The sequence below is a fragment of the Scylla paramamosain genome, chromosome 1, assembly GCF_035594125.1.
Source record: "Scylla paramamosain isolate STU-SP2022 chromosome 1, ASM3559412v1, whole genome shotgun sequence".
In the NCBI taxonomy this organism is placed as follows: Eukaryota; Metazoa; Arthropoda; class Malacostraca; order Decapoda; family Portunidae; genus Scylla; species Scylla paramamosain.
The window spans coordinates 30,755,899-30,782,697 of NC_087151.1; the positions used below are offsets into that span (position 1 = coordinate 30,755,899).

At 41.4% G+C, this 26,799-nt stretch overlaps 1 protein-coding gene across 3 annotated transcripts; it reads left to right on the forward strand.

Moving 5' to 3' along the window:
- The first annotated feature begins 491 nt into the window (after positions 1 to 491).
- Positions 492 to 25,955, forward strand: LOC135103500 (lipase 3-like). 3 transcript variants are annotated; one of them, XM_064009899.1, is made up of 11 exons: positions 492 to 629; positions 7,530 to 7,659; positions 12,799 to 13,082; positions 13,242 to 13,333; positions 15,478 to 15,592; positions 16,262 to 16,412; positions 16,874 to 16,966; positions 18,386 to 18,547; positions 21,988 to 22,072; positions 24,169 to 24,311; positions 25,434 to 25,955. In XM_064009899.1, exons 1-11 carry the CDS (start codon positions 625 to 627, stop codon positions 25,581 to 25,583), a joined length of 1,410 nt encoding a protein of 469 aa, XP_063865969.1. In that variant the 5' UTR covers positions 492 to 624; the 3' UTR covers positions 25,584 to 25,955. The 3 variants fall into 3 exon arrangements, with proteins under 3 accessions (XP_063865969.1, XP_063865953.1, XP_063865960.1); XM_064009883.1 differs by lacking the exon at positions 492 to 629 and adding an exon at positions 748 to 1,489; XM_064009890.1 differs by lacking the exon at positions 492 to 629 and adding an exon at positions 1,343 to 1,489 and having other exon boundaries at positions 13,245 to 13,333.
- The last annotated feature ends 844 nt before the right edge of the window (positions 25,956 to 26,799 follow it).

Genomic DNA, 26,799 nt, shown 5'->3' on the forward strand with positions numbered 1-26,799 from the left:
TGGGGAGGGGAGGATAGTTAGCGGACAAGCAAGTTGCAAGGAGGGGAGGAGTAATTTGGCCTACTGGTGAGGGTGGGGGGGAAAGGTCAGACGGACGGGATGGCGAGGAAGTAGAGGCCGATTGTGTATGGTATAATTATTTTTTTTTTCTCTCTCTCTCTCTCTCTCTCTCTCTCTCTCTCTCTCTCTCTCTCTCTCTCTCTCTCTCTCTCTCTCTCTCTCTCTCCTTTTTCCTTGTTTATGAATGTTCTTGTTCTCCTTTCTCTTTTCCTCATCATTCATTCCTGCCGTCCTTCCTTTCCCCCTCCTCCTCCATCCCTCTCGTTCCTTCTTCCCTCTTTCCATCCCTTTCCTTCCTCCTTCCCTTTCTCCTCATTCTTCCTTTCTGTTCAACTTTCCCTCTCTCTTTCTTCCTGCGACCGTCCTTCCCTGTCTCCTCCACCTCTTCCTTCCCTCCGTGGTGGGCTGCAGACACCATCCTCTCATTCGCTCCGTGCCCCTTTGCCTGACCACAGCTTACCCCGACACGCCGCAGCTATCTCCCCCACAGGCACCCCACGTACGGACACACACACACGCGCGCGCACTCACTCAAGATCATAGTGCTTTGATTTCTTTCCTGTTATGAGGTAATCAGACCACAAGTTTTGGCATCTCATTCTATTTTCTGATCCGAGCAGTGCGTAACAGTGAAAGTGAAGTAAGTATACGTATAAGTGAAGGGTTAGCGGTGCGGTCCCAGTCAGCGAGTCAGTCAGCTGTCCGGTGTGCGAGTGGCGGTGGCGGTTCGGCACTTGGCAATGCAAGTAGCGCGCGAGTAATTATATGTGTATTGGTGCACTACTCTGTTGTCTCTCGCCTTACTTGTAGTAGCTTGGTTTGCTTTCTTCACCGGCTGGTTGTGCTGCGCTAAATTGACAGTGATAATCGAGAAGAAAATTTTTTTGTACATTGCCTCGGTTAATTACTGTCTCGTTTGCTAAGGGACAAATTACGCTCCTTGATAATCCACCAGCAACACTCGAGAGAAGTCCTGCTATCTTCCCTTGCTTCGACGCACCTTGGTTCCCTCTCTGCTACGGGGCGGTCAGTGCTTCCATGGCCTAATAGCATACAATAATTAATGAAAGTCTTGTTATACTGTTAATGGAAAGAATAAATGAAGTGTTGATCAGTGCTGTGTAGATGTGAGAGGAAATTGTGACGTGTTCCTGCCTCATGATTTGCTCTGTTATTTGACATATTGTGGTTTGACTACCTGATAATACAACAGAATAAAGGAAAAGTATTGACTGTTTATGTGTGCTACAGGTGAGAGAAATTGGTGATTTATGACCAGGTGATTCAGAGGTTAAGAATTTCCCCTCAATTAACGAAGACGCGGAGGAGCAAGAGAGTGAGATTGAGAGCGAGAGGGAGAGGAGAGGGAGAGCGAAAGAAGAGCCAAGTAGACGAAGGAGCAGGCAAAAGAAATGCAACGCAATACGAGGTAAGGCATACACACACACACACACACACACACGTAACTTAAAAACAGGCTGGAGAAAGGAAATGGCGGCTTTTTTTTTTTTTTTCGTGAAAGCCCAACACTTGCACTTTCGTCGACTAGAACACAGTCATCCTCGTGGTCTTCATCACCGTCTTAACAGTACCACGCTAAGACCTAAGGTGTTAATTAAGCCATTTACAAACACACACTGGCTTGGGGCGTCTTAGGGGGATTGTCAGACTGCATCTCCTCGGCCTCTTTTGATGAGTGAATAAGGGCTACACGAGACAAGCTTAATGGTAATGCATACTCTATAACTTGTCTTTGCAGTCGCTCAGTTGATTCTCGCAACATATCCCATAGACACCGCAGTCATTAGCTTCGATAATACTCATTGTAGCGAAGACACATCACAAAGAGAGGATTTGAGGAGACAGCCAAGATGGTAATATTTCATTCGCTGTTCTCTTAAACGCTCGTGTTTGTGAAGACAACCCTGCAAAGAATTGCTAGGTAGAGAAAAATCAAGAATTTAGGACAAACTCTTTTTACATTCCCTATTTCCTGAAAACTTTATCGTTTTCTCTTTGTTTAGCTGGACCTGAAGAGGAAGAGGAGGAAGAGGAGGAGGAGGATGAGGAGGAGGAGGAGGAGGAGGACATGAAGAGAGTGAGCGAAGTCACGAATTCGCAAATAAAGGAAAATAATAAAAATAAACCGTGTATGTACTGACAAGGAAGAGTTGTTAGACAGGAAGGCGATAATTTAGAGACAATGTTTTTCATTTACTACTTCCTAGTAATTTTATCATTGCTTTTTAGTAAGACAGAGCTTGAGGTGGAAGACAGGGAGAGAGGGTCAGGGTCGTTGGTCCTTCCCTCACAGCCTTCACAGCTGCGTGCTAAGAGTTTTATGGTCAAGGCCGCGAGGAGCATAAGATACGTAAAGACTACACAGACACGTGGAATGCAAACCACCTTCAAAAATAAAAAGTCCTCCAGCAAAGCATGACTATCGCGCAGCGGCTCTCGGGTCCATATTCTGAAACACTTCCGCGCCGCACATCCATTAACTTCAAATGGCTATAGTTGAAGATACACGGGTTTTTAAGGATGTTTCTATGATTCTAGTGACATATTAACAAGATTTCTACATTACTAAAAGGAAAAAGACTCGTGAGAACCAGGCTACTCATATCTGTGGCTTTTGAAAATAGTCGTGGTGAGAGAACAAAGGCGTAGCACAAGGGAGGGGCTTGGACTTATTAACACGAAGACAGATTGACTGACTGGTTTGTGAGTGATATACCAATTTTGTTTCTCTTGATGTGAGTTATCAAGCTTATTCTTTATCTTGATTCACGTTTCTCACACTTCACGTAACATACACATTGATAGAGTTTCGGAGCCTCAACAATAGGGTTTGCATTGCGCGTGTCAGCACCAGAAGATAATTTCATGCTACATCAGCTTAGGATTATACAATGGTTCAAAGGTATAATTTAAAGACGAAGGCATGGAGTAGAAAGCGATGATTATTCCGTGGGGAGTAAATACGAGGAATGTGTAAAAGTTAAGAGTAATGTGCTGCCATGTGAATATGTAAACGTTTCTTAACTGAATCTGAACCCTCTTGTATTTACTCTTGAATCTTTTCTTTCCGTTCATTGTTCTCCGCTGTGAATCTTCCAGAAGAGTTTCATTATTATCATTATTACTGTTTCTGTTCTTATTGTTGTTGTTTTTATTATTATTATTATTATTATTATTATTATTATTATTATTATTATTACTAGTAATACTAGTACGAAGAGGCCTAAAATACACTCCACTTTATCGAACCAGTAAGCGATTCTGTGACATACACACACTACACACACACACACACACACACACACACACACACACACACACACAGGTATGCACACTCATTACCCTCATTCCCAAGACAGGCATGTAGGGCATGGCCGCCACCACTACCACCACCACCACCACCATCGCCGCCACCACCACTACCAGAGTCTCAGCAAGTCTTCGTACCGTCCTTTAAAGTTTGCGCAACACGGCTTGAATCTAAACTCCTGCGTTGTCTAAATGAACCAATGTTTGCCTCGCCACCACTGAGCAATGCAGCACCTCCGCCTCTGTCACCACTCACCGGAAATACCAACAACATTAGCACGTCTGTTACCACCACCACCACCACCACCACCACCACCGTCACTAACACCATCAGTATACTCAGTTCATCTTAAGTTAAAAAGAGATAGGAAGGAAATATTTCAAACAGAGTGATTGATCAGCTGGTTGTCAGTGCCAAGTCATCAGAGAGCTTTAAAAGATTAGATAAATTTATGTATGAAAATTAAAGGTGGAAATAGGTAGGTATATTTTATGCGGGTATTGTTACGTGTAAGCTTGACAGTTTCAAGCACCTTTCTTTATTTTATGTTCCTATGATCTTATGTCATACTTTAAGATCCTCCCTACAGGTCATGGAAGAAGAGCATTACCTGTTCGTGACCGCGGGATATAATTTGCCAGTTCAAAGCCCTGCGGTACGGCGCTTCTTTATTTCACTAATATCTCTTCATGTTGTCTTACACTTCATTGACAACAACAAACCATAATCGTGGGTGAATTTACTGTCACGCAACGAGAAATTAGCCAGGCATTCGGAGTCATAGATCAGATATTTAGTTAGAGAAAAGTGGGATTAGAGAAATAACCGTTGTCCTTTAATTTCGAGACGGGGACTTTATTTATTTCCGGACAAAAAAATATGATGCTTTTCAAATGAAGGGATCAGAAGGAAGATTAAAGACCTGAACTAATCTAAACCTAATCTAACCTAACACTCGGATGAAAAGGCTTATGTTATTTGAGTACTGTCCGGGAGGGAAATTTCATCATCCAACCACCAACACCACCACCATCACAACACCACTACTAACCCTGAGTGCACAACCACTGGCCACACAGCGCCTCCTCCACCACACCCATGCCACCATTTCACCACCACATAAATACTGAAACCAGTGACTGCTCTAAACACCACCACAGTCACCACAGTTTCCCCATCACCACCACAAAAGAAATAGAAGCCAGTACCACCTTCATCAACACCACAATCACCGTGAAATCATCCCTATAATCACCACCATCTCATTATCACCCCGAAAAAAATAAAAAATAAAAAATAAATAAATAAAAAAAAAACCGAGAGAGAGAGAGAGAGAGAGAGAGAGAGAGAGAGAGAGAGAGAGAGAGAGAGAGAGAGAGAGAGAGAGAGAGAGAGAAAAGCTTGTGAAATCAGTACCGCCTTTACAACACTGATATTATCACAGCTTCTCTCCCAGCAGTGCCTCCGTCGCTACTGCCATCCCAGTTATGCAGGCAGACACCACAACCACGAGCCAGCCGAGGGATTAGTGCTTCTTGAGCGATACCCCGCTAACACGTGAGCGACAAGTGGGGATGACACGAGTTTCATCACCTGCTCTGGGCAAGGTGTTTGGACAGTTATCTGCGTCACTTCCTTGTTTACCTTGAACAAAGATTATATCAGCTCTTGCTCACTCCTAATTTAAAAATCTTTTCTGTCTTGAGGTAGTGTGTGAATGTCCGTACGTGTATACATGGAGAAATACGTAAGCTCATACTGCACGTGCGTGAAACTGACCGAGCGTAGAAAGTCGCTTGAATTTGATACCGCATAAAAGCAAAAAATATTATATGTTTAGTGTTGCTATCGTACACCCCCCCGTCCTCCCCCTCCCCCCTAAAAAAAAGAGCCCAACAGTTTTAAATTATTTTACTTTTTATTTTATTTTTATTTATTTATTTATTTTTTACACATGTAACATTCCACAGCATAGTATGGACGCCTGTTTCTTCATAATGGTGTATTGTGCGGAATTTGAGGATATTGCTGAGTAACATACACACACACACACACACACACACAGACACACACACAATGTTAAATAGAGCAAGTCAAGACAAACAGAGCTGCACCAAGCGCCATATAAGGTCGGAAAATCGGTATCAAAACATACTCTTATTTTCTAAATCCTTTCACTGCTATTTGGCACATTTCTCCTTATTTAAATCGGTTTTCTTAATATTTCTTTCTTAATATTTCTTTAAGGAGGAATTGCAATAAGTGCTCTCATAGATAAGAATAAACCATCCCTCACATGCTCCGGTGGTGCTGTACATATTTGTATTTTCAAGGGAGGTGTACGTATAGGTCCACGTGTTGCTTGGCGGGGAAAGGTAAGCTTGCGGTATGGTCAGCTGTATTAGATGGAGTGTATTCATTCTTAGGACCATATTCTGAAACACTTCTGCGCCGCACTTCCACTACATTCAAAGATTCTAGTTGAAGTTACATAGGTTTTTAAGGGTGCTTTTACAGTTCTAGTGATAGATTAACGAGATTTCTGCATTATTAACTGGAGAAACACATTTGAGGACCCAGCTACTTACCTCTGTAGCCTTTGAAAATAGTCGTGGTGAGAGAGCAAAGCGTTTCTGAGTAAGGGTCATGTTCTGGACTCTCACCCGCCAGGCAACCCGCTACATTCTACCCTCCCAGCTCATCACGTTTAGTACGGCTGTGCCCTCGGGGGGAAGTCGGGCAAGGGAGAGGAAAAGTCTTCATTGCAGGTCTTCAAGGGGCAAAGAAAGTGAAGTTAACCGAATATGGTGTCTCTGTAGGTGGGGGATGAGCGAAAGTTTGTGCAGTGGACATAGTAACGATGCGAAAAAGATGCATAATCACAGGTTTAGAAAAAAAAAAAAAGCGCATCATCAGACAGGTAAAGGAAAAGAAGATACGCTGCGCCTTGTCCATAAAACCAACAAAAAATACAATACGTTCCCAGTGAAAGTGCGTATCACCTCCCTCGCCCCCCTCCTTTTTTTTTTTTCTTTTTTCTCTTTCCTTTCCCTTTCTTCCTTGGGGACTGAGGTACGCCACGATAACCACGACGGCCACAGCCAACACTCACCGACGTAACACCCACACGCTCAATGACACACTCAGTAACTCCGGCAGACTCAACAATAATACAACAGCAGTGGAAAAAGAAAACAAAAAACGGAGAAAAATGTCAAGAATACAAAAGGTGAACAAACACCAGCAAGAGAAGGTATTATTGAAGAAAATGGGCAGACACTTGGGTGAGACGCTGTAAATAGAGGGAGGGACTTTCACCTCATGAGTCACGGAAGTGGTTGTGGTGGTGGTGGTGGTGGTGGTGGACACTTCCTTCACGCACAGTCCATACTCGCATTTGAAGGCCACCACCGCTACCACGATCACCACTACCACGATCACCACTACCACCTCTACTACCACTACTGAATTGTTGTTCTTTCTCTTCTTCTCTTTTCTTTTCCGTCTTCGATTTTTCTTTTCCTCCTTTTCCTTTTTCTTCTTTACTTTCTGTTTTGCCTTCTTGTTCTTCTTGTTCTTCTTTTTCTACTCTCTTTTCCTCTTTTTTCCTTTTTTCTTTACTTTCCGTTTTGTCTTCTTCTTTCTTTTCCTCCTTTTCCTTTTCTTCTTTACTTTGTTTTGCCTTCTTCTTCTTCTTCTTCTTCTCTTCTTCTTCGTCTTCTTCTTCATCCTCTTTCTAAATATTTTTATCCTCCTAGTCTTTCTTTTCTTTTTCTTCTCTTTTCTTGTCTTTTTCTTTTCTTCTAAAATAGCTTTTCTAGATATTTATTTTCTCTCCTCCTTCTCCTCCTTCTCCTCTTCTTCCTTCTTCTTCTTCTTCTTCTTCTTCTTCTTCTTCTTCTTCTTCTTCTTCTTCTTCTTCTAAAATCGGTTTTCTTAATATTTCTTTTCTTTCCTCCTACTCCTTATTTTTTCTTCTTCCAAAACAGCTCTTCTTAATATTTCTCTTCTTTCATCTTACTCCTCATATCCTCTTCCACCACCACCACCAGCCAGCCAGCCATCACTAGCAACACATCTACTAATGCTATATATGTGTTCACTGTACCTAATAACCCACTTCCTCTTCCCCCGTCAGGTGCTACGTGTGGCTGGCGGCGCTGCTCCTAACGATGGTGGCGCCAGGTGGAGGGGACCAGCCGACCACCGCCCACTACTACACTCAGCCTGCAGTGAAAGTAGAGCACCCGCACGCACGACTTACTACGGTAACTTCCTCTCAGGCACAACACTATATAACCCTGCGGCAATGTCATTCAGTTGCTTCTCTTTTTTTTTTTCTTCTCCTTTTATTTCTTTCTTTTCTTTTGTATTTCTTTTTTCTTCACTTTGTTTTGCATTCTTTTTTCTCCTTTCTTTTTTCTTTCTTTCTTTCCTTCTCCTCCTCTTCTTATCTTGTTTTCTTTTCCTTTTTACCTTCTTTTTTCCCTTCTACTACTTTTTCTTTTTCTTCTTCCTCTCCCTCTTCCTCTTCTTCCTCCTCCTCCTCCTCCTCCTCTTCCTCCTCCTCCTCCTCCTCCTTCCCTCTCCTTCTCATTCTTATTACTCTTACTCTTATTCAGAAACTCGTAAGGCATCTGACTGTTCCAAGGAAATAGTAAGTTCTTTTTTCTCCTTTCTTTTTTCTTTCTTTCTTTCCTTCTCCTCCTCTTCTTATCTTGTTTTCTTTTCCTTTTTACCTTCTTTTTTCCCTTCTACTACTTTTTCTTTTTCTTCTTCCTCTCCCTCTTCCTCTTCTTCCTCCTCCTCCTCCTCCTCCTCTTCCTCCTCCTCCTCCTCCTCCTTCCCTCTCCTTCTCATTCTTATTACTCTTACTCTTATTCAGAAACTCGTAAGGCATCTGACTGTTCCAAGGAAATAGTAAGTTGCGAGGAAAGGAAACGTTCACTTGTCAGTCTGCCACAAGTTTCTCAAGTCAGCGTCAGATCTTCGGTCAAGGAAGGAACGAGTTAAGTTCTTTGTTTACCTGCTAACCAATTACTCTTTTGTGGCTTTCCTGCTAAACTGAGTACACTGTCTTCCCATGGACCCATATTCTGAACCATTTCTGCCTCTCACCTCGACTACTTTCAAAAGGCTCTAGAGTAAATAAAGTGACACGAGTTTTTGAAGATATTTATGCGGCTCTACTGACAGATTAACAAGGTTTCTACATTACTAACAGGAAAAACACACTTGAGAACCTGGCTAATCATCCCTTAATGTGGGCTTTGAAAATAGTCGTGGTGAGAGAGCAAAGCGTTTCCGTATACGTCTGTGTGTAGTGAGTCGCAGGTTCAGTGTCTCGCTACCGTTTTTTGTTGCGTGTGTGCAGTACTACTCGTAAAGAAAACGCATTGCTGGTGACGGACATGATTAGCAGCTTTTGTGTGAGCGTGCAGACTGGCGGTGGTTCCTGACAGCTGCTGGCGGGGAGGGAAGAGATGGAGAGAGAGCTGGGCACAGTGTTAGGAGGAGGAGGAGGAGGAGAAGGAGGAGGAGGAGGAGGAGGGGGAGGAGGAGGAGTGGTAGACGAAGGCGAAGAAGACAAGTTTGATGAAGAAGACGAAGATGATGAAGACGAAGACGTAAAGGAAAAGAAAAAGAACAACAACAACAGCAGCAGCAGCAACAACAACAACAAAAACAACATCACTACTACCATTTTCACTCTGATCAACAGGATAGCTAAAGAAGAGAGAGAGAGAGAGAGAGAGAGAGAGAGAGAGAGAGAGAGAGAGAGAGAGAGAGAGAGAGAGAGAGAGAGAGAGAGAGAGAAAACATTAAGAAACAGACCCCCCCAAAAAAAAATAAATAAAAAAAAAATAAAAAAAAAAAAATAACAATGCTAACTTCAGTAACAAAAACATCTCACAGGCTGTCATTCTTTTCTGCCTGGTCATCCCACTTAATACAAAAGGACACTGTTGCTGTGTAGTCTTCATGGAGACGCATGACAAAGAAGCACTAGTCTTGCACGTGACATGATGAAGATGATAAGAAATTCTATCTCGCCTCTAAGTATGATGCTTCTCTATATAAAAACGATGAGTATGAGATAATAATAGGTACAATTAATGAGCATCGTAGCAGACAAAAAAAAAATAATACGCAATACATTACATTATTAGTGCAAAGTATCGACATTAACAAATGCTAATGCTAAAATTAATAGGCATGATGATAATAATAAGGATAACAGGTATGATGGTGAGAAAAATGCGCACAGAGATAATCACAAAATCGCGAATGTTGCAGAAGTTAATGAAAAAAAAAATAAAATAAATAGATAAAAGATGTCAAGACACTTAGGGATGATACCAGAAGGGTAGTCAGACCTTGGGACATTTGAGGTCTCCCTCCCCAGATGGGAACTCCAAGGCTGGTTTATGAGTCACCATATTAAAATTTTTAATTTTGAGTAAAGGATGTGCATGTATTAGGCGCATGCAGAGTTGTGAGAAGGAAGAGAGTTATCTTTAGAGGGCACGCTGTGACTGACTCCTTGTGTTTTGAGACAAAGTTAAGAAAACTACTCGATAAATTTTGAAACATCAGCCTTGAAATAAATAGTTCGTCTCCCTGGGAAAAGTGAGGTCAGGGCATCTTTGTCAGCACGTCACAGGGAAACAAGTGGTTCGCGACAGCTTCCAGTATGAGTTTCGAATCCCATTCACTTCAGGCTGTTGATGTGGAGTCAGGTCTCTCCTCAAGAGTTCCCAAACGCGTTATTCCACAGCCGCACATAACGCGTGCCAGCTTCCGATGGACTGTTTTGCGGTTACTGGTGCGCTCCCTTGCCCTCCCCCCAGTCTTGCTGGCGATGTTGTGGACTCTACTTGACCATTTCGGGGCTTTCAGACTCTTGCCGCCTTCCTTCTTGGAACAGTGTGGAGGGGAACAAGGAAGAGAGATACTTAAGGAATTACTAATTAAGTGTGAAATTAAAGGGAGGACTATTTCGCTCAGTCCGCCAGTACCTGTAGCGCTGCTTGCCCCGGTGTCCTGCGCGGCGCTGTTCTCTTCGGCGGTGTCGGTGTCAGTGTCAGTCGGTGTCAGTGTCAGTGTCCTCTAGGGTTTCGTTAGTTCCAAACACATCAGCCCACAATCGGACATAACGGCTGTCAGCCTGGTCTACGGCGCTGCTCGCCTCGCTTTCGCTTCTGTTCGGCGCGGCACTGTTTTTCTCGCTATTCTCTATGGCGCTGTCAGTGTCGGTGTCAGCTGCTTGCTCTACGCCGATGTTTTCCTCGCTTCTGTTCCATGCGGTGCTATCCGCCTTGCTTCCTGTTCTCCTTGCTATCCTCTATGACGCTGTCAGTATCGTTGTCTGCTATGGGTTCGCTAGTCTCGAACACATCAGCCCACGCTCGGACACAATGGGTGTTTGCTTCCTCTACGGCGCTATTCACCTCGCTTCTGTCCCGTGCAGTGTGTGTGTACGTATTCTTTGGTGAAATTAGATTAAAAGAAAGAACTATACGCCAGATAATCTTAAACTTACTCGTGTTTGCTTATATTTCTTTTTTCCTAATTTTTTTTGTATTTCATTCAGACAGTATCTTCGTTTTTCTTCCTTTTTTTGTTTTGTTTTAACTTTTCCAGTTCTTTTTGCCAGTGGAATCCGCAGTACTTTTTTTCTTCCACCCCCTCTCTCTCTCTCTCTCTCTCTCTTTCTCTCTCTCTCTCTCTGAAAAGTGGCAATAAGTGTACAAAATCGTCCCTCTCAGGTAGTTGTGGACGAATCATGTACTACCTGTCGAGGTGACCTTTAATAAAACCTACTTTCCTCCGCCTGTTGTTACCGTACTCAGCCTACAGCATTCAACTTCTAATTTACTTTTCCTTTCACATAACAACCTTGTACGATTTCTTTCCTTTCCTTTTTCCATCCATGTCAGTAACTTTTGTAGGTGCTGAGTAATATTATCATCCCACTTTGCTTCTCCTTGCCATTTTTTTTTTCATTTATTTGTTTGACGTAGTTGGAGTGAAAACATAATTGCTGATTTGATATTATATTCCACTTGAAATACTTTTTTTTTTCCCTACTTTTATTCCCTTTGATTCATGTTGCACGTAATTCTTAGTTGCTTATTCTCTTTTGTCCCCCTTTTTTTTTTTTTTTTTAATTCTTTAGGTCTATTCTCATCTTCTTTAATTAAATCATGTAACTTTGTTTTTGATTCATTTAGTTTTTATGCACTTAGGTCTGATTTTTTTTTCATTTCCCTTTTATTTTGTGTAACTCGCAAATGTTTACATGGTGCCTCGTCTTCTGATCATGTCTTCACTTTTTTTCCCCATTTTCCACCTAAACTTGGTCTTCTCTCACTCTGACTTGTTTCTTTTTTTTATCCATGACCTTTCCTCACCCTCTGCACCTCCTCTCTCTCTCTCTCTCTCTCTCTCTCTCTCTCTCTCTCTCTCTCTCTCTCTCTCTCTCTCTTCCTGACTAGTTTTCTTCACTGTACTACTTTTATTAAGAGCATTGTAATTTACATATAATTCTTATTCTTGTCGTCCATGACCAGAATTTACCTTATTAAATTCAGCAGGTCTGTTTTCGCTTTTCCCGCCAAGTTACCATATTTATCGGACGTGAGCTTATTACATTCATATCTCCTCATCATATTCACTATCTTCATACATCGCCTCCCTAGCTACCGTGATCAACTCTTTCACGGCTAGAATACATTTTTTAATTACCTAACTTTTTTACACATTAAGAATCTTATCCTCACAAAATCTCTCTCTTTTCAGAAACAACACAGCTCCTTACTAACGAGTCCCTTTGTATCCTTTTATTTATTTATTATTTATTTTTTTTATCATCCTCAGTACTCTCTCTTATCCTTTATCAACACTGCCAGTCAAGGAGAATGGAACGCACTATCTTGATAAAAATGAATGAAAAAAAAAAGTAGAGATAGGGAGAAATTAGTTCACAAATAGGGAGAAATTAGTTCACAAATAGAGTTGTGGATGACTGGCATAGACTTGGTCATCACATTTTCGGTCAACAACAAGGAGCTTTAAGAGAACACCACAAATTCATGGACAGGAATGTTAGTAAGTATGTACGTTTTACAGAGGAATTGCCACGTGTAGGTCTGATACCTTCTTGCACCTTTCTTAACGCTCCCACACTCTCACCTCCCTTGTCACCATCCCGCCACCGCCAACATTGTAGTAGTAGATAAATTAATCGATAGATATGTCAGCAAATTTTACACACGGATTGCCACAGGTAAGGCTGATACCTTCTTACACCTTCCTTCACGCTCCCATACTCTCCCATACCTCCCTTACTCTCATCCCACCACCGCCCACATACGAGTACACCCAAGCATTCTCTCTCCTGACAGCCGGAGTTGATCAAAGTGCACGGCTATCCTGTCGAGGTCCATGAAGTGATCACCGACGACGGGTTCATCATTGAAATCCACCGCATTCCCCACGGCCGCCGCCACCCCACCGCCACCCACAGCCACACCTACAGGAGCCACATACCGCACGCCCTCTACAGGCCCTCACTGCACGTCTCCCAGGGTTACTTGAACGCAGGCAGAGCACAGAGCCACTTGTCAAACCACGTGGACGAAGGAGTGACGAGGGTAACGAACGGGAGCCATGATGCTTACCGGTGGAGGTGAGAGAGAGAGAGAGAGAGAGAGAGAGAGAGAGAGAGAGAGAGAGAGAGAGAGAGAGAGAGAGAGAGAGAGAGAGAGAGAGAGAATGTCCACGGGCGGGGGATTGTCCAGATAGGAATATGAGTGTTCCTTATCCTCTCCTCCTTCATGGCCCCCAGCAGAAGCAGAGACCCCAAGGTAGTGCTGCTCTTCCCTGGCGTGTTCTCCTCCAGTGCTGACTTTGTGCTGAACGAACCCGACCAGGCACTGGGTGAGTGTGGTGGTGGTGGTGGTGACAATGACGTGATGTTGGTGGTGATGAAATGTTTTACTGACTTGATGGTGACGAGGATGATGATTAAGTGATGATGATGACCTGGTGATAGTGACGGTGTGACGACAACGTGGTGGTTATAATAACATAATGGTGGCGGTGGTGGCGGTGCTGGTGGTTGTGCCAAGGATGATGTAATGATGCAAAGAAAAACAATTACGCAAACACAAACACACACACACACACACACACTACACACACACACACACACACACACACACACACACACAAACCGTTAACATTATCTTTAAAACAAAAACTTTACGCAATAACTTTCTCCATTTTAAGAAAAGGAGTGTGGGAAGAAAGTCCGCAAACTTTTCATGTTTCTTTTTCTCCTTCTTTTTTATTAGTTTATTTTTATATTTCATCTACAAAGCTTATGAATTTACCTCCGCATGAATAACGAGAAAAAAGAAAGTGAAGAACTGTTACAATAATGATAGATAATTGTGAGTGTGTGTGTGTGTGTGTGTGTGTGTGTGTGTCACGAAACCCATAGCATTATCAGAAACACGTATAAGTGAATTTAAATTATAAAAGGAAAAAAAAAAAATCACGTGGCGCCGCAAAACCAAGGGCATATGGCGCCGAGATATGAAATTGAATAAAAAATCCTAGTGATGTTAAAATGAAAGGCTGAAGTAAAAAAAGAAAAAAGGAAAGGAAAAAAAGATATATAAAGTAAATATTAAGCGCGCTGGAGAAACACGTAAAAGGAAATTTATACAATCCCTCCGAGGTGTCTTGAGGAGAGGAATACAAACAAGTTAAAACCTTGACCTGCCCTCACACTTGTCTTGATAATTCCTCAGTACACTCTGTCATTTTAAGATTCGAGTACTAAAACAGTAACAAATCTTCGACCTACGCATCACCATTCTCATCATATAAGCTCCTATAATTCTTTAGCTTTCATCATTTAAATATATAGAAAAAAAAAAGTCCCTCCAGATGCCTACGCCACGCAACTGCAATAAAAAGAAAAAAAAAGAGAGAAGGATGTATCGGATAAAAACTTCCTGCAAACAGCGATCTCCTCACGGCTGACATCAAGGCCTGGGCGAGTGCAGTTTGTCAGGATTCGCGAAAACAGGCAGACGTGTAGCGAGACAAGAATGGTGCGCTCGAGAATGAAGAGACGAGGGAACACGAAAACGAGAACGAAGAGAAGGATGAAGATGACAGCGAAGAAGACACGAGAGAATGAAGAAACGAAAAACAAGATAACGAGAATGAAAAGGAAAAGGATGAAGATGACAGCGACAAAGATAAATACAAAGAGCTGGACGAGAGCGACGCCGAAGACAAGTTTTAAATAGTTGTTACTGATGGCGTGAAAAGACTACGCTGAGGACTTGCGAAGTAGTACCAAAGGGGACGGAAAAGAAGAGTGAGAGAGGAAGACATGAAAGACATAGAGAAAACCAAGAAAAAGATGAAGAAGTGAGCGAGGAGGAAAAGTTACTGTGCGTGACGGAGGCAGACACGAAAGAGACACACACACACACACACACACACACACACACACACACACACACACACACACACACGAAACACGTAGTTAAATAAGTAATGAAGAAAGGAGAAAGACGAGGCAGGCAAGAAAAACAATAAAAGGAATGTGGCAGAGACACACAGAGGGCGTGAAAAAAGTGAAGCCGAAAGGGAAGAAAAAAAAAAAAAAAAATAAAGAAAAAAATAAAGGACGAAAAAGGCGATATGAAAAAGGGAGAAAAGAACGAATATGGTCGTAGAAAAAAAAAGTAGCGATCAAAAGTGTGATAAAAGAATACACAGAAGACATGGAAGTAAGTAAAGACGACACACACACACACACACACACACACACACGGAGAGAGAGAGAGAGAGAGAGAGAGAGAGAGAGAGAGAGAGAGAGAGAGAGAGAGAGAGAGAGAGAGAGAGAGAGAATAAAAAAAGGAAAAAGATGAGACGGGGAAGGGAAGGATGAACGAAATTAATAGCGCAAAAAAAAAAAAAAAAAAGGCATTTGTGAAGGGCAAGCTTGCGGTCAAGGCAGACACCACCCGTACCATCCCTTTCTTCTTCTTCTGCCGTAGGGTTCATCCTCGCTGACGGGGGATACGACGTCTGGCTCGGGAACTACAGGGGGAACTTCTACGCGAGGCGACACACACACCTCACCACTTCTGACCCCGAGTTCTGGGATCACACGTCTGTAGACCCCAGCAGCCCCTCTAGCTTAATGCACGAGTCTGAATCCTTGAGAGTGCTGTAGACGAGTGTAGTATTGACTGCATGAGTAAAAAAAATGCTGAATTGTGAAGTGTGCGGGGTAAAATAGAGTAGGAAAGAGGAAATAGGAAGTGTTAAGAAGTGTATAGGTTAAGATGACGTAGGGAAAGAGGAAATAAGGTGTGTTTTGAAGTGTGTAGAGTAAGATAGGGTAGGGGCCACAGTATGCAGTTTTAAATAATTATATGATACAGTAAGGGAGAGAAGGATCAGTGTAGTGCTGTATGAATGAGTAAAATACAGGGGTGAGGTAACAAAGGATCGCAATGCACACTATATACTACAATATAGGTGAAGGATGTACAGTAAAGGAGAGAAGCGTAGAGAAGATTAAAAATTACACATGTTTTAATTCACGTATTAAGTTTGAGATAAAACAAGTTTAATTTACAGTTAAGCACAACAGTATCAACATAGTAACAAAGCAGGAAATGAAGAAAACTAAAAAAATATTGTGTATTAAAAACTAATTGATAAAAAAAAAAAAATATGAAGTTTTAAACTGTAAAGGTTTTAACGTGTAACATTTGACCTCTCGTGAAAGCCTTCCCTGTACGAAGAATCATGCCCTGACGTACTTCCGCCTAGATGGAACGAGCTGGCGCGCTACGACCTGCCTGCGATGCTGCGCCACGTGAGGGCGGTGAGCGGCGCCCAGCGGGTCAGCTATATTGGCTTCTCCCTCGGCACTTCAGTTTTCTTCGCCATGTTCTCCTACCACCCTGAGATCTCCTCCTGGGTGCGTCTTTCCTGAAGGGGATATACTTTGTCTTCCACCTTTATTTTTAGCCAGGCTTTTCCTTGGTACAGCATTTCACGTGTATTATTTTCTGTTTTCTTTTTCGTTGCACTACTGTCTTTCTAGTTTCCGTTTCGACGTGTCCTTCTTATTCTCCCATACCCGTTCTTGCTCTTCAGTTCCTCATTCACACCTTGCATAGTATCTACCATTGCCTTCCTCTTTGTCTCCACTCTATCCTCTCGACACGTCCTCCTTATTCTCCTATATCTACTCTCACCCTTCAATTCCTCATTCACACCTCGTATTACTTTCTCCTTGACTTCCCTTCTCCAACACCTGGTCCACTCTTCAGCTGCCAAGCCTCCAAACACGTCCTCATCTTCCTAAAACATTCTTCACTTATCAATTTCTCATTCACACCTCGTATATCTGCCCCCTTTGCCGCCCTCCTCCCCAAGGTGAGGTCCATGGTCGCCCTGGCCCCCGTGGCTTACATCTACCACATGCCGGTACCCCTGGGACTCATCTCGCCCTTCGCTGGCTTAATTGAGGTAAGCTATTGGGAGAACCAAAGAAACTCTAATCGCGGCCATTGGGACTGACTGAAGGTTGCATCACCGTACTCTGGCAACATACTCGTGCCTGTCAACACTGTGTCTGAACCAGTGCATGTGGTACTCTTTAGAAATACTGATCAATCTTAATCATATGTCACAACAAATAACTATTGTTGTTTATATATATTATTAACAGGGATAAATATTCCTGAAGCGTAACGCAATGCTTGATTTCAAACACAGTGTGATGGGTAGGTTGGCAGAGTACGATAATGCAACCTTCAGTCTCCGTGACCGCAACTGTAGGACGTTTCTCGGTCTTGGGGAGAGCCATGAAGAGAGGACGGTGACGCGGAGATGGTCAAGGAGTCTGTGTGAAAGAGGGAGATAGGGAACAGAAGGCTGGTGTGCAGTGACGTGTGGCTTGCATCAAAGGGACACAGATGAACGTAAACGAAGAACCAATAATACTGATTTCTTATAGGCAAACAAGGGTTGTTGGTTGGTTGTGGTATACTGGATCATCTATTATATACCAAATGACAGACGTAGGCCTGCAAAGGCTAGGAATAGTAAAGGTATAGGAAGTAGAGGAGGAGGAGGAGGAGGAGGAGGAGGAGGAAGTAACAATTAGCAGCAAAATAAGAACGAATGATGCAATTAACAGTATCGAGTATCGCACACACACACACACTCTGCAACTCTCCTGTTTGCTCTTCCTCCTCCCCACGACTTGAACGGTTTCAGAAGAGGAGCATCAAGGCGCCTCAGAAACTGAGCCGGTAGTTTCTTTTTCGAAGCTGCATTATGAGAGGGCCTTTTTTCTGTTTACTAATTGTTGCGCTTCGGGTTGAGCTCCCTAACACGTAAAAAAAAAAAAAAAAAAGTAATTACAGTACATTATCAGCACTACTATAAAAAAAAAAAAATTCCATAAAAATACAACAAACGTAGGTCTGTCCATATTACCTCAATATTCAGGAATCATGGGAAGTCTTTCTGTATTTGATAATCACCGTACTCTTGACTATTCCTTAACACGTAGAAAAAAAAAAAAAAAAAACACGTTAAGAAATCAGTAGTAAATTAACAAAGTTACGAATACAAATGGTCAACGTAAATTTATATATTAACTCTTTCACTGCGACATGCAACAACTCACAACACTAAAAGTAATGCATAGAATCTTTATAGACATGTACAAGAAAGAAGGGGATAAAAGAAAAAAAAATAATAGTGTTTGTAATTCCTAGCCAGTACAATGTTTGGAGGTGGCTGCAGAATAAGAAAAGATGTCCCATAATAGTTGATTGTGAAGGAAAGATGTTTCAGATAGCAGTGAAAGGGTTAAGTCAATACTCAGAATACTTGTAGAAGGCAGAGACCTCAACACACACAAGTACACTCCTGCAGAGGGTGCTGGAGAGGGCCGATCTGCTGGAGCTATTCCCGCTGATGCCCGAGCGAAGCGCCCCCCTGAAGGCAGCGTTGTGCGGGCCCACCTCTCTCACCCAGCCACTCTGCATTCTCAACATTCACTTTCAGAACGGATTCAACCAAGTCTATTTGGACAAGGTGAGTGTGTGTGTGTGTGTGTGTGTGTGTGTGTGTGTGTGTGTGTGTGTGTGTGTGTGTGTGTGTGTGTGTGTGTGCGTGCTTGTCGTTTGAAGCTTCTCTGGGCGCCACAACGATACCGATTCACAACAAAAGCATTGAGAATCTAAACAATAGGCTTTCAATAAGCTTATTATTTAGCATGCAAGTTTTTTCTTTTCCTTTTTTTTTCCACAAATGAACAATTGGAGAAGTTGCTTACCAAATCTGACTCACGAGAAAAAGTAAAAAACACCAACCGCATGATACGCTCAATGTCTTCTACATAAACATTTTTATTTGTAATAATGCTCGCGAATAAAATTATAGCAGCGTTCAATTCAGGTAATTTAAAAGAGCAAGGACTCTGGAGCGGCTACTCAGTAACCACAAGAACTTAGGTCATCTCTTAAATAGTAGAAAAATGTACTAGATTTGCTTACCCACTACCCACCACACAAAGGTCTGTGAAGGAAACACCACGGTGCATATCATGTGGAGATAATGAGACAAATTGAAGACATTAAAAGCATAATTAATATACGTGGACACGTATAAGCCACGTCATGTGTTCAACAAATAACAGATGAACGGTCAGAGTAACCTTAGAATAATGAATTACAAGATAGACGGGGAACTGAGGCAAGGGACACGCCACAGAAACAGGGACTCACGCTTGGAAACCCCAAAAATTCCACTATAGACTCTTGAAATTAATGGGGATAAGACTCCAAAACGTTTAAGAGTACAGGGCTTGAAACACTTAAGAATAAATGCCAATATCTTAGTGTTTCAATTTAAGGAGGCGCTGCACATGACATGACACGAAACTAGGCGCTGCACATGACATGACACGAAACTAGTAGTAATGCGTCCTTCCTCCGTCATCAGTGCTGCCTATCTTTTGTCTCATGAGTAGTTTCTCCAGCACAGAAGGAGGGAAGAGATATGAAAGAGGACGTACAGGTGGGGAAAAGATTGAGAAAGATGAAAAAAAAAAAAAATGCATGGGAAATGTAAACCAGGTATTATAGTGTTAATATATATATTTTTTCTGGCTCTCGTAAATTGTTTGGGAGATTAGATAAGACCTTTCCGTTCGGGCAACCTGAAATAAGACGGCACCTGACAGAAATGAGAACATAAGAAAATGGGTAACAGTTCTTATGTTCAGAGATGAGTGAAGATAAATATTTGTCCTGATGATGATGATGATGATGACGACGACGATGGTGCAAGATTTGACTCACTGCTCTAATAAAAGATTCCTTGACCATCAGACGCTCGATCGTATACAATATCTAGTTCAATCCTTTGTACAAATAGTGTCTTGGGCCAGTATTCAGAAACACTTCGCTCTCTCACCACAACGATTTTCAAAGGCTGCAGAAATGACTAGCTGGGTTCTCAAGAGTGTTTCTCCTTTTAATAACGTGGAGATCTCATTATGATGTGACTAGAACCTTAAAAGCCCTTGAAATCCGCGTGACGTCAACTAACAGCAGTGGTAACTATGGTTCAGATAGAGTTTAGTTGACTGTTTCGTCACTACACAATCCCATGAACCCAGAAACCAAACAATCCTTTGAACCTAGAAACCAAACAACCTAGAATTCAAATGTTGATACTAAAATACTAAAAAAATGAATAACCTAGTAACTAAACAATCCTTTGAAACCTAGACAACAAATAACCTAGTGACCAAACAACCCCAAAATCAAACATCCTAGAAACCTGATAACGTAGAAACCAAACAGCCCAAAAAACAAACAATCTAGAAACCAAACAACATAAAAACCAAACAAAATAAAAACCGAAAAACCTAGAAACCAAACAAGTTAGAAACTAAACAACCTGGAAAACCAAACAACCTAGAAACCAAACAAACATAGAAACCAAACAAGTTAGAAACCAAACAACCTAGAAACCAAACAACCTAGAAACCAAACAACCTAGAAACCAAACAACTCTAGAAAACTACCTAGAAAACCAAACTGCTTAGGAACAAAATGAGCTAGAAATCAAACAACGTAGAAACCAAACAACAAAGAAAGCAAGTAATCCTATGAACCTGGAAGCCAAAATACAATTAAATACAAGTTGAACAAGGTACAGTCAAGGTGCGTTGCCTCCTTGCCACGTAGCAATTCTGCACGTTTTATTTTTTTCTTATACCTTAGATAATAAAGTTTCAACATCTTACAGCAACGAGTCCAGTCTGAAAACATAGGGAAAACATTGGGAAATAAGGAAAGCTGCAAGGCGGCCATCAGGTCTACAGTACACGTGGCAATCCATATTTTAATATACATATATATATATATATATATATATATATATATATATATATATATATATATATATATATATATATATATATATATATATATATATATATATATATATATATATATATATATATATATATATATATATATATATATATATATATATATATATATATATATATGCCTACTTATCTCCGTCTATCATTTTCATTTGTCTATCTACTCATCTTTTTAAAACATTCCTGTGTTGTGGTGGAATCTTTTGTGCCGGAAGGAAAACTAGAAACCAGTATTTGCAGCGACATCAGGAAGCAAACACCACTTCACTTCATTTTACCTCACCTCACCTCCTACAACCATCACGCTACAAACACACAACCAGTCACCTTCACCTTTACCTTGACCCTCCACAGCAGCCGTAAACTAACGAAAGTGGAAGCTGCACGCTGCAACCATAAAAAAAAAAAAAAAAACTCTAACACGACACTTGAACTTAAGATTGCGGACCGACGGAGGTCTTCAGAAAGTGAAAGTAATACAAGTTCTGATTCAAGTATTCGCCAGTACTCAAGCTTACCTATCTCTGACAGCCTTGCATTTAACTCTGACTAGTACCGTTTCTCCTCAAACTTAATGTGGTGCAAGTTTAGGGTCAGGTTTCAAAAGGCGACACTGACAGCAAATTTATTAGTAGTAAAGTTAGCTCCTTCTAGTGTTTGGGGTTAAATTTTCTGCTGGTGAAAATCGTCTAGGTGTACCCCAGATAAAGTGCAGTGGCATCATTAGCAGTCATAGGGTTGGATGCTAATCTTAGTGGAAGTAACAATTCTGTGTTTTGTGTGTGGCTTTCAGTGCGAACAAATCTCCAGGTTCTGTTTGGCTTCTGCCTTATTTACAATCCTTCATTAGTTAATATTTGTCCTTTTCTCCCTTTGTATGTCATTTTCCCCTAACCTCTCCCTCCCTATCTCTTAATTTCTCTCTCTCCCTCTTCATTCCATATCCTCTCATCTCTTCCATCCTTCAGTCCCTCCTCCAGTCCTCCCTTAACTATCTTCCTCGCACACCCCCTCCTCTGCCTCCTCTCCCCTCTCTCCGTGACTCATCCTCTCCCTCCATCCCCCCTATCCTCAGGAGTACCTCCCCGTCCTTCTGGCTCACTATCCTGCCGGTGCGGGATATAAAGTCTTCATGCACCTTCTTCAGCTCCATGCCAGCCGTGAGTGTGTGGGTGGCTGGGAAGGCGGGTGTGTGTTTGTGTGTGTGTGTGTGTGTGTGTGTGTGTGTGTGTGTGTGTGTGTGTGTGTGTGTGTGTGTCGGTGAGTGGGTGTATAAGAGAGAGAGAGAGAGAGAGAGAGAGAGAAAGAGAGAGAGAGAGAGAGAGAGAGAGAGAGAGAGAGAGAGAGAGAGAGAGAGAGAGAGAGAGAGAGAGAGAGAGAGAAACATAACCTTACATTTACTGTGTGTGTGTGTGTGTGTCTCTCTCTCTCTCTCTCTCTCTCATAGGTGCACATTTCTTACTCCTTTCTTAATTTTCTGTTAGTCCTTTTCATTTCTTTAGTTTCCCTTGATTCTTTTACTTCTCCGTTTTCTTTCTCATTTGATATCACTGCCGCATTTACCGCCTGTGTATTTTTCTTATTGTATTTCTTTTTCTTTTCATTTTATACAAGTACTACTTAGTTCCTCTGTTGAGATACAAACTTATTATCAATGCGTACTAACATTCAATTCCCTTCTAATTATATATTTCATCATTTCTTCCCTTTCACTTCCTCCATTGCCTCTTCCACCACCACCATCTCCTCCTCCTCCTCCTCCTCCTCCTCCTCCTCCTCCCATATCTTTTGTTCCGAGTTTCGTCATGCAGTTTTTCCAGTTCTTTTCTTCTATTTTTTTTTTTTTCATATTTCGCTACACCATTTTGCCCACTCCCTTCCTCCTTTCTTCCTTTCTCTTCCTCCGAGTTCGTTTCGTTTTGCTCTGTATTTATCTATTCGTCCTTCTCTCATTATTTTCTTTCTTCTCGTTATTATGTTTTCATTTTTCCCGTTACCTTCTTGCTATTTCATCTTTTATCTTATTTTATTTTATTTGTTTTTTTTTTTCAATTTGTTCCTCCTCTCTAGTTTTGCTTTTTTTTTTTTTATAACTTTTTATAATCTACCTCTCCTTTTCCTTTTGTTTTCTCCTCCAGAATTATCGTTTTTTTTTTTTCGTTTCATATCATTCCTCTCTCTATTTCTCCCTTTCTTTCCACGGTGCTTTTTTTTTTTTTTTGCTTTCTCAATGTTTTTCTACTTTTCATGAATTTCTCGTTATCTTATCTGCCTTCCTTTCTCTCTTTTTTATTTTTGTTTTTTCCTCCTTGCCTTTATCATTCTGCAGTACTTTCCAATTCGCTCCCTTTCAGCCTCTCCTTCCTGTATTTTTCCTTGTTTTTCCTCTTTATCGTGTATATTTTTGTCTTCCTTCCATCTTCCTTCAGCCTGCACAAATTTGCTTTTCCTTCTATTTGTATCTCTTTTCTTCTCATTTCATTATATTTCCTCTTTCTTCCAGGTTCTCTGCCTCATCACCTTACATTTAGCACCCCCCACTCTCTCTCTCTCTCTCTCTCTCTCTCTCTCTCTCTCTCTCTCTCTCTCTCTCTCTCTCTCCCTCTCTTCTCTATCTTTTTTTCTCTCTTGCTTCACTCCATGTAATCTCTCTCCTCTCCTCTCTTCCTTCATTCTTTATATCTGCTCTTTAATTCCCTTTAACCTTTTTTTCATACTTTCTTTTATTTACACTTTAATAAGCCACTTTTCTTTCTTCTTATTTCTTACCTCTTTCTCAACCATTTAATTTATCCTTTCTCTCATTTTCTTTTAATTTATATTGTTTTACAGGCTATTTTCCTTTCTCGCTCTTTATTTTGTTTTCTTTTTTTTTTATTTATCCTCTCATCCTTTATCTTCCTCTTATTTCTAGTACTACAAGCTATGTATCATTCCTTCCCTCTTTTTCCTCCTTCATATGCCATTCCTCTTCGTTCTTCTTATTTATGTACTCTTCGTCATGTTTCTCAGATTTTTATTTCATTTGCTTTTTTACTTTTAGAAGCTGCTACCTTTACCTTCCTTCAATTCTCTTTGTTTCTCAGCCATTTCTCCAATTTCTCCATTTAATGTCTTTTTCTTCCCCTTATTTATTTATCTATTTATTTATATTTCTACTTTTTCCCTTCGTTTTTCAGTCATTTCCTTTAGCGTTCTTTCATCTACTGTAACCCTGCATTTCGTCCCCCTCTTCCTCTGGTTTCTCTTCTTTCAGACAAGTTCCGTGCTTATGATTACGGCCCCGAGAGGAACTACAGAGAGTATGGCCAAACATCACCTCCTGATTTCTCCCTCGCCAAAGTTCAAGTACCCGTTGCTCTGTTTTGGTCCGAGAATGATGCTCTGGCCTCACCGCTGGTACGTTTTGGGAAAGTGAGTGTGGGAGCTGGAGGAGTGAGTGAGTGAGTGAGGGTATTTGTACGAGTGAGTCAGTTTGGGTGGGTGTGGAGGAGTTTGTGTTGATGTGGGGAATTGTGTGTCAGTCAGAGGTGGTGTGTGTTTTGTGTTGTGTTGTGTTGTGTTGTGTTGTGCTGTGTGTTGGGAGTGAGGGCAGTGATGGAGGTGAACGTACACACACACTCTACTGTAAAAAAAAGTGTTATCTAAGGTTATGAAGTACAACACCCTGTCTGAAAAAATACAGCTGTTCTTAAAAGTACATTCTTATTTCAGTGCAATATGGTAATGGGAAGATAACTTGAGGGTTCCATACTGCAACATCACCGAAAACAACCACACGACCACCACCACCACCACCACCACCACATCACCATCACTACTATACCATGACTTGCATCTAATAATCTTAATCCCGGTTTTGTGCAAGTCGTTGTCTTTTTTCATTCTTTTTTTTTCTTTCTTCTTTTTTCTGATCAACTTCATTACTTTCCCCTCTTTATTTCTGGTCTTTTAGTGGGTCCATTTCCCTGACTTTCAAAACGTGTGGTTAGGTTTTCCTTTCACTGTACTCAACCAACTGACGGGCTACATTCTCTCATCAACGAATTATTGCATAACTACAACACAAATATAAAACGAATTAGTATATCCTCGAAAAAAAAAAGGACCTCACGAGTGTTGCTCAGTCTCTGCATACAACAACGTGGTAGATGCAGCAAGGCAAAGAACTCTAAAGTTTACTAAGGTTTAATTTATAGGAGCATTCCTCTAAAACGTTTGACCATACATTACAAAAGTGCCTCTTATCAGTTAACGGCAGGAGATAAAAGAGGACACTGAGAATGGACACATTGATAGAGTGATTGTTGAAGTACGAGAGGCGTCAGTGGTCTTCTCGAACAATAAACTCGAACAATATTTCTAAACATTTTCTTTCCTCCTAGCTATTGTCTTACACTCACCCTCAAGAAGCCATACAAGGTGACCCTCACAGCGTCCCTTCCACCTTATCTCCCCTCTCTCCGTATCTTCGGCGCCAATATCAATCAGCCAACCTTCCTTTCCTTCTCTCCCTCTCAGGACGTGGCACAGACGGCTTCGGAGCTTCCCCAAGTGGCATTAAACAGGCGCATCAACCTGGACTACAACCACCTGGACTTTATGTGGGCAGAGGACGCCGGAGAGAGAGTGTACCGCCCCGCCCTGGCCTTCCTCGATGCCTTCTACTGAGGGAGCGAGCGAGATTGAAGAAAATGGAAAAAAAAGGGAATAGATAGGACGCATCGTTGGGATATGGGGAAGGAGGAATATGGTATTACGAAGATCAGAACACAGGAGGACACTGCTAATGGGGTGAAAAGGAAAGAGTCGTGTTAAGAAGATTCGAGGCGTGAATAAGAATTACGGAGGACTGAAGGCATAAAAAGACAAGCGCTTAAAGGAGAAGGGATTAAGAACAGATTATATTTTGACGCAGCACCGGTACAAGATGAACAGATCAGTGATTGAAGGAAAGAATGAAACTGGATAATTTTCAAGTTCTGTTTTATTCTGTTGGTTCAATAAGACGCTGGGGAAAAAAAAAAGAAAAGAAAAGAAAAGAAACGATCGTGCCAGTAATCGTAAAAAAAAAAAAAAAAGAGACAAACTTCAATAAATAATTCTTCAGTTATGTTTTATACTGTTGGCCCAGTAACACGTTGGAAAAAGACAAAAACAAAATCAAGATATGAAACCGAAAATCTCTATAGGCGTTGCTAAAGATGCTTAAATGACACAGATGGGGATTATCAAGTGACACAGGAAACGATCCTAATTAACTTTGTGAGTCAAGTTGAGGGAAGGTATTGTTGCATTACACAGTTCAGCGCACAGCAAGAAAGTCACAATTCCTAAATGAACGTGCTGGTAATGCGAATGTCCCTGCTGCGTGAATAGTGTTGGTGACGATGTTAGCGACGGTGGTGGTGACGATGGTGGCAAAAGTGGTGATGATGGCAGTGGTGGTGGTGACAGTAGTGGTGGTAGTGATGGTTGTGGTGATGATGATGATGATAATAATGACTCATGATGATGATGATGACGGATTACTATTCTCTTACCAACAGTAGGGCATCATACAGTATTTCACTATGTTATTAATTATCTAAGTGTACTGTTCATTGCATATAATACATTGTTTTGTACTGTACCGCCTATGTATTCTTTGTTGTATAATTTTCCTTACTCCGTTTAGTCACGCGGCACATCACTGCAATACATTACAGATCAGCACTGGCCGAGAGGTCAGCGCACGGCTGTTGAATTTGAGCTCCTGAATTATAAAGCGCTAAAATAAAAGAGGAAAATGAAACTAACCATCTGTCTCAAAAATAAATAAATAAATAAATAAAAAAAATAAAATGAAATAAAATAAAATAAATGAAGTGTAAATAAAATAATATGA

Excerpts from the sequence above, each read along its gene's own strand:
- LOC135103500 (XM_064009883.1), top strand. Across the intron at positions 7,660-12,798 it reads CGCACGCACGACTTACTACG|CCGGAGTTGATCAAAGTGCA; the intron begins GTAACTTCCTCT and ends CTCTCCTGACAG. Across the intron at positions 13,083-13,241 it reads CATGATGCTTACCGGTGGAG|CAGAAGCAGAGACCCCAAGG; the intron begins GTGAGAGAGAGA and ends CATGGCCCCCAG.